The sequence below is a fragment of the Dendrobium catenatum genome, unplaced genomic scaffold (genome assembly GCF_001605985.2).
Source record: "Dendrobium catenatum unplaced genomic scaffold, ASM160598v2 fragScaff_scaffold_107, whole genome shotgun sequence".
In the NCBI taxonomy this organism is placed as follows: Eukaryota; Viridiplantae; Streptophyta; class Magnoliopsida; order Asparagales; family Orchidaceae; genus Dendrobium; species Dendrobium catenatum.
Window position 1 is genome coordinate 106,568 of NW_021318569.1, and position 7,921 is coordinate 114,488.

At 35.9% G+C, this 7,921-nt stretch overlaps 1 protein-coding gene across 6 annotated transcripts in view; it reads left to right on the top strand.

Annotated features, from left to right (window-relative positions):
• The first annotated feature begins 5,021 nt into the window (after positions 1-5,021).
• LOC110096322 (ABC transporter G family member 35) overlaps positions 5,022-7,921 on the top strand; it is a 24,942-nt gene continuing 22,042 nt past the window's right edge. For all 6 annotated transcript variants that reach the window (XM_028697374.1, XM_028697384.1, XM_028697386.1 and 3 more), the window contains exons 1-8: positions 5,022-5,338; positions 5,419-5,539; positions 5,686-5,774; positions 5,858-6,102; positions 6,323-6,399; positions 6,555-6,608; positions 6,707-6,797; positions 6,930-7,231. In XM_028697374.1, coding sequence (XP_028553207.1) covers positions 5,022-5,338; positions 5,419-5,539; positions 5,686-5,774; positions 5,858-6,102; positions 6,323-6,399; positions 6,555-6,608; positions 6,707-6,797; positions 6,930-7,231 — 1,296 coding nt within the window. The remainder of the gene's footprint in view (positions 5,339-5,418; positions 5,540-5,685; positions 5,775-5,857; positions 6,103-6,322; positions 6,400-6,554; positions 6,609-6,706; positions 6,798-6,929; positions 7,232-7,921) is intronic.

The following is a 7,921-nucleotide window of genomic DNA, read 5'->3' on the forward strand; positions in this document are numbered from 1 at the left end:
TTATTAAAATTCTATTTTTTGCCGCCCTCAGTTGCCCTTTTTTCATACAATTTGTCCCTCCAAACATCGGAAAGCCTCTAGCTTGGTCTCCCGCTATTTTCATCTTATCATGCTAACTTTTCTAACACTAACAAATAAGTTTGTGAAAATTTATTATGTATAAAATAAATAATTATCTTTAACACTCTTATTTATATTTTTTTTATTTCCTTATAAGTTTGTCACTTGCCCTCTGAGAATTAAGACTGGTTCCGCCCCTGCAGTTCTTCATGGAGACATCTGCCCTTGACAAGTCTAATGTCGTAGCCACCTTTAGAACAATAGTAAAGGAGATGCATGACATTCTGAGCAGAAAGGTTTTCTAGTCTGGAGAAATCAACCAGGTTGAGAGCTCACTTGGAAGCCGGAGGTCGGTTATCTTACAAGAAGTAGGGGTGTCAATTTTGGGCACTATTCGGGTCAACTCAAACCTGAACCATTTCTGCAAATAGGTTGGTTTTCTGGACCCGACCCGCTTCGGGTCCGGGTCAACCCCACCCGACCAGAATGACTCGGGTCAGACAAAAGATTGCCAGTTTTCGGGTCCAAAAATGGATCAAACTCTGCTTTTCGGGTAAAAAATGGGTCAATCTCGGGTTACCGGGTAAAAAAAAGGGTTTTCAGGTCAAAAACGGGTTATTTTCGGGTAAATTTTGGGTCAACGGGTGAACCTGAACCTGATCCGATTTTTGAAATGGGTAGAATTGTTGAACCCGAATCCGACCCGTTTCAAGTTCTGGTCAACCCAAATCCGAAATTTTCTGGTCGGATTTGGATCGAGTTTTAAGATCGGGTCCAATATTAACACCTGAAGATGACAATAAAATTGGTCAAGCAGCTACGAACTTTTATTTTATCCAGTGAACGTACGCTCCTCTACGTTCGGATCTAGGCAAAAAAAGCGCAATACCGAGTACCGAGTTGTACCGAGTTTTTTAAAAAAACTTGGTATTGCACTGTTTTGGTCTAAAACTGAACGTAAAGGAGCGTACGTTCACTGGATGTAATAAAAATTCAGCAGCTACAGGGATATTGGTGCTGTTCTTCCTGATAAGACATTTTCTTTTGAACTTCATCGTATTTTGTCTTTTTCATTCATATATAATCTATCTTTATAATAAAATAATCTATCTTTTCAGGAAATATATATATAATAAAACCAACAGCTAAAATTTTTTTGACGTTTAACCTTCAATGAGAAGGCTGAATGGAGATTTTCAGTATAGTGAATTACGAGAAAAACTATAGCGAGCTGTTCGTAATCTCTCTTGACGTCGATTTTATAAAACAAAATAAACATCTTAGGAAATATTTAAATTTATTACAGCATAATAAACAGTATAAAATAAATTAAGCGGACAAATATTCTCTCTCTTTTTTTTTTTTAATATATGTGTACACAAGTCTAGCACTGTTCTGTTAGGTCTCAAGCTTGAAATGAGAAAAATGAAGTGGAGCATTATTAGGGGTGGAATTAACCTCTTTTTAATGGTGGATAATTGTGAAATGTATTATCTCATATATGAAATAGAAATTTTTTTTTTTTTTAATTTGGCGACTGCATTTATTGAAAGTGGTCAAAATAATTAAAATATTTAATTTTCTTGCAAAAATATTTAGAGTGGGCAATTGCTAACTATGAGCTCTTCGTTGATTCTACCCCCGAGCATTGTGTTAGATAATCGACATATAATATAAAACTTATCGAATAATCATGACATGAATTACTGACTACATATAATAAGATAAATGTCTTAGCAGCTTTATGGATTAGATCTCTAAGGGGCTGTTTGGTATCGGATTTATCGTGGGATTTAAGTCGGATTTACGCTAAATCCAGCCAAACGGTTTTTGTGCGCGCGTTAAATCCCGGGATTCCGTAAATCCCGGATTTACGGATTTACGGCTTAAATCACGGATTTACTAAATCCTTCGGTTTGGTGGATTTAACATTAGAAGCGCGCGAAAGGGAGAATTTGTATTGAATTTTCGGTCATTTTATATGACCTAAAATTGGTTTTATTATATTTTATGCAATGATCTTAATTTCATAAATATCTCCTTTAAAATTAAATGCCTCAAAGTTATTATCGATTAACTTAATTTATATAATTTAAGAAAATAATAATTAAGTTAATTAATTAAATAATTAAAAGTAGAATTAGTGCATAAATTAATTATCTAATTTAAGTTAATTGATTAATTAATTATATAATTAGTAATTAAATATTAATATAATTAGCTTATTTAATATTTCAACTCTCATTTTGGTCAATGTTAGTTTGTAATTAACTTTGTATTGAATTTTTGGTCATTTTATATGACCTAAAATTAATTTTATTATGTTTTATGCAATGATTTTAATTTCATAAATATCTCCTTTAAACTTAAATCCCTAACCGCCATAAATCCTGATATATGTTACCAAACAGTTTCTCAAGATTTAACAAGATTTAACATTTAACATACCAAACAGTTTTTAGGATTTAACACATTTCGGATTTACTAAATCCGGATTTACAGGATTTATTAAATCCCACTTGTTGCCAAATAGCCCCTTAATTTATAATAGGATTTATATCATGATAAAAAAATTAAATAATCTTACACTAATAAAAATGACGAAGAAAACGAAAACATTACTGTCAAGAGAATGGACAGATAGCTAGTGCACAACATGAAGAACTTATCACTTTTCTTATTTGATTTAGGCTTCGTTTGGGACAACTTTCTTATTACTTCTTAAAATAGTTTTTTAGTACAAAAATTAAAATTTTTGCACTAAAAAACTGCTTTTAGAAGCAGTAAGAAAGCCATCCCAAGCTTCATTGGGACAACTTTTTTATTATTTTTTTAAAAAAAAAGTGCTTTTTAAAAAGGAGTTTTAGGCCGTCCCAAATGAATCCATAAATTAAAGTATCTTGTTTAGCTAAATGCTACGAGACATTATACATTTGAAGAAAAAGCTCTAATAAATTTTGACTTTTCAAAGTAAGGCGGACAATATGGTTGATAAAGCGAGGGAGAAAACTCATGGGTAGGTATCCGTCTAAGATTATCAAAAGAGAGCTTAAAAATGAGAAGAAAGAGATTCATTACCACTGTTCAGGTCAAGAAAAGATTAAAAATCCAGCGAAATAAAAAGTCTGTTGAAAAGATTAATGCTTCATTTGGGACGATTTTTTTATTATTTTTTAAAACAAAATTTTAGTATAAAAATAAAAAAAAATTGCACTAAAACTCTGTCCCAAACGAAGCCTAAAGCTTGCCGAATGAAGAGAAGCTGAGCTACGCTAAAAGAACTGCCCAAAATTCTAACTAGATGCAGTAATAAGTGAGGAGAGTTTAATAGCTTTAGAAATGAAATTTATTGGTCTGGCTTTGTGGTGAGGTATTGGATATCCTCCATCAGAAGACCAAATGTGAGGTGTTGGAAGAGCTTCAGAAGAAAAAATGTTGATCAGATCTGATTAGGGGTGCAAACGAGTCAAGCCGACTCGCGAGCCGGCTCGGACTCGACTCGGTAACAGGTTCGACGAGTAGAGCTTATCGAGCTCGCAAGTCGAGCTTATCGAGCTCGCAAGTCGAGCTCGAACAAGATTTTGAGCTCGACGGCTTATCGAGCTCGAACAGGCCGCTGCTCGACTCAGCAGCTCGTCGAGCAGCTAGACGGCAGAGCTCGCGAGCGGGAAATCCAAAATGTGAGTGGGAAAACGATGGCGGATGCAACTATGAGCTCGGGAAGACAACGGTAGACAGTTACACTCGGGACAACGACGGTCTATAGTGATGCTCGGGACAATGGATCTCGACAGCGGAGCTCGAGAAGACGACGAACGAGCTCAGGACGATGATTCTCGACAGCGGACGTGACTACAAGCTTGACAACGGAACTCGACAGTGGAGCTCAATAACAGAGCTCGACAAGCTGCTTGACATGAAGACTCGTTGAGCTTGAGCTCGGATTTTGAGCTCGACACGAGTTCGAGCTCGACTCGAATACCTCCTGGCTCGAACTCGACTCGACTCATTTTCACCCCTAGATCTGATAGGCCAAGAGAAGAATATTGGCTACATTGAAGATGAATATATATAATCTTCTAAGAAAATTGTTAGTGAAGATGCATTCGATAAATTTTCTTTTGAATATTGTATGAAAGATTGTGGAAAGATTGAGTGATCTCTTATTTTCTTAGTGATCGTGTACTGAATCAATGAAACTTTATTTATTGTTATTATTCTAGTAAAATCTCAGAACTATTTTCTTTAGTTCTCTCTGATAAAATATTATCACAGTACTAAAAACTTACATCAAAGAGAAAGAAGAAAGTAAAAATGCATAGAAAACTAAACAACAGAAACTTTTTCCTTTTAACTTTTTTACCGTGTTCTCTATTACAGTCTGCAGTAAAGCTTTATAGAAGAAGATAGTAACACTTTAAGCTGATGGCAGAGATTAAAATTGAATAACGCAGGTTCAGGAAAGTGGAGCCAGCCAAATTAAGCTGCCGCAGGATATGATTAGTAATTTAGGCTTCGTTATTTTTTTCTGCTTCTTAAAGGAGTTTTCAAGTATAAAAATTAAAAATTTTTGTACTAAAAAATTATTTTAAGAAGTAGTAAGGAAGCCATCGCTAGCGAAGCTTTAGTATACTTCAACACTCTCTATCTCTGTCTCTCTCTATGTTCTTATTGCTTTTTTATTAATAAGATTCTAATGTGTCTTATAAATTGATATAAACCCAACATCATCAAATGCAGGATATCAACATTATGAAGGGTAAACCTTTCACTGTAAAGCAGTTGTCCTTCATAATGGTTTCCGCTATGCTTGAACCTTTTTAAAACCCTTCCATTCCAAAATATTTTTTTTCAAACTTCATCAGAATCGTTCTTCTTACCATACTAAACAATCTCATTTTCTTGGTATCTTTTACTTCTTGTCCATTGCATTCAAGAGAGAAGGAAAGGTGTTCATTGAAATGGAAGCTGGGTCTGTTCTGCGTGCCACAAGCTCAAGGTCCCGCCGCTCTTCCATATGGAATGGAGATCAGGTCTTCTCAAGGTCCAGGCACAGTGAAGACGACGAGGAGGATCTAACATGGGCAGCCATCGAGAGGCTGCCGACTTACAATAGAATGAGGAAAGGCATTCTGAACTTGGCTGAAGGAGGTAAGAAGGAAGTTGATATAGAGAGTCTCGGGTTTCTGGAGAGGAGGGAGTTGTTGGAGAAGTTGGTGAGAGTGGCAGATGATGATAATGAGAAGTTCTTGCTGAGAATCAGAAACAGGATTGATAAGTAAGATAATTAAATCATTTACATGGCTTCCTTATACCTATTTTTATAATTTCTGGTTCTTGATTTCAATATTGTTGCAGTGTTGGGATTGAATTGCCAACCATCGAAGTACGGTATGAGAACCTTAATGTTAAAGCTGAAGCATATGTGGGCAACAGAGGATTGCCTACGCTGCTCAATTCTGTCAAAAACGTGCTTGAGGTAATCAGAGAGTTTAATAGTTACTTGTAATGAACCAATTGAAAGCGAGATTTGTCTAAAATTCTCCTCAGTTTGGTAATATTTGCAAAAAAGGTATCTAGTTTTAAAGAATGCTGACCAAATTGTCTCTCCTTTTGTCGATAAAGGCTTTTGCCAACAACCTTCACATTCTACCAAGCAGGAAGAAACCATTAACCTTACTTCATAATGTTAGTGGACTCATAAAGCCTAGAAGGTACACCAGCAATTTCAGTTGTTGCAGAAATAAAAATACCTGAGCTGAGAATTTATTTCTTTCTTATATGCTGTAAACTGCAGGATGACTCTACTCTTAGGACCTCCTGGTTCAGGGAAGACCACTTTACTGCTGGCTCTAGCTGGAAAATTGGACTCTGATGTGAAGGTTTCAGGAAGAGTGACTTACAATGGTCAAGAAATGAATAAGTTTGTACCTCAAAGAAATGCTGCCTATATCAGCCAGTATGATGTCCATATCGGAGAAATGACGGTTCGAGAAACACTATCATTCTCTGCAAGGTGTCAAGGAGTTGGTAAACGTTATGGTAAGCTTGATCAAGCATTTTACAGCATGTGGGATTTAAGCTTCGTTTGGGACAATTTTTTTACTGCTTCTTAAAGCAGTTTTCTAGTAAAAAATTTTTAATTTTTGTACTTAAAAAACTGCTTTAAAAAACAGTAAGAAAGCAGATCCAAACGAAGCCTTAGTCTAAAGATATACAAGAGGATGACTATAGTCAGTTTATCCAATGTGTTGGCAAACAGATATGTTGGCAGAGCTTTCAAGGAGAGAGAAAGCAGCAAATATAAAGCCAGACCCTGACGTTGATGTCTTTATGAAGGTTAGGGAGTGATCTTTTCTTTTCCTCAACCTTTTTATGTGCGTGAAATAGGAGTAGAGAGCTATGTGTGTTTCAAATATGTATTATTGTGTAATTATTAAGTTACTAATTAATACAAATGGTTAACCAATTAAGCTAACGTAGATGACCTGCAGGCAAGTTCAATGGAAGGACAAGAGACGGGTCTAGTAACTGATTATGTACTAAAGGTAAAAAGTTTTCTGATCAAACCTATCCCTTTTTCATTCAATTAAGAAAAAATGGATTTGATAAATAAAGACTTCAACATGGTGGTATTTCACAACAGATTTTAGGGCTGGACATCTGTGCTGACACAATGATTGGAGATGAGATGATTAGAGGTATTTCTGGAGGACAGAAGAAAAGAGTTACAACAGGTTAAAAGGAAAAACATACAACTTTTTTAGCTAATAACTTGCCAATCATAACTTGTTCTCCCTCGTCTAAATGAATCTTGACAACTTGTCTGGTAATTTGAATCACCCATCCTGATCACCAATCTTTGACAGGTGAGATGATTGTTGGACCAGCAAGTGCTTTGTTCATGGATGAGATATCCACAGGACTTGACACCTCCACAACTTACCAAATTGTCAGCTCATTGAGACAATATATACATATACTTGATGGAACCGCTGTTATTTCCCTTCTCCAGCCAGCACCAGAAACATTTGACCTCTTTGATGATATAATTCTTCTCTCGGATGCTCAAATTGTGTACCATGGCCCTCGTGAGAATGTCCTTGAATTCTTTGAATTGATGGGCTTCAAATGCCCGGAGAGAAAAGGGGTTGCGGATTTCTTGCAGGAAGTAAGTTCAAAACTAGAAAATGACCGCACAATTTTTTCTTACGATTAGTTGATAGTGTGGGCTCCCAAAATTTAAGCTTTAGGTGCCTTGGTCTCTCCATGTTATATTTGGGGAGAATTTTAATGAATTAAATTCTAGGAAAAAAATTTCGGAAGGTAGATTAGATATATAGATAAGATACTGCGTAGATATTTTACCCTCTTAACAAGGACTATAAAATTTGAGCTTTGGTTTCCTATAGGAGTAAACCCCTATAATTAATAACCCCTCCCGATAATGAGATAATACTTTTGATTAAGGCTAGTCGTTAAATTAATACTTAGTATCCAACGTATAGTAACAACTGATCTAGATATTTAAAATTAGAAATTTTATAACTTCTCACTTAAAGCAAATGGTGGGAGGGAGGGGATATGAACCCGATAAAGATCTCATGGTTCCGTCATCCCATGTCATCTTAAACCCTAGTCTACATAGTCAGAGGAGGTAGTTGTGAGACCTCGTTCCCTTACAGTTCCTCTCAGATTTGGATTTTTCCTCTCAGGATCGTCCAGGACGATTTTTCTGGTCTGATTGTCCCGGGACGATTTGGCGATCGGCCGGGCCGATCAGACAACTGATTTAAAGAAATCAGCTCGTTTTGATGAGAGAGAAAATATTTTTAAAATCAAAATATCTGTTTTAGAGAGA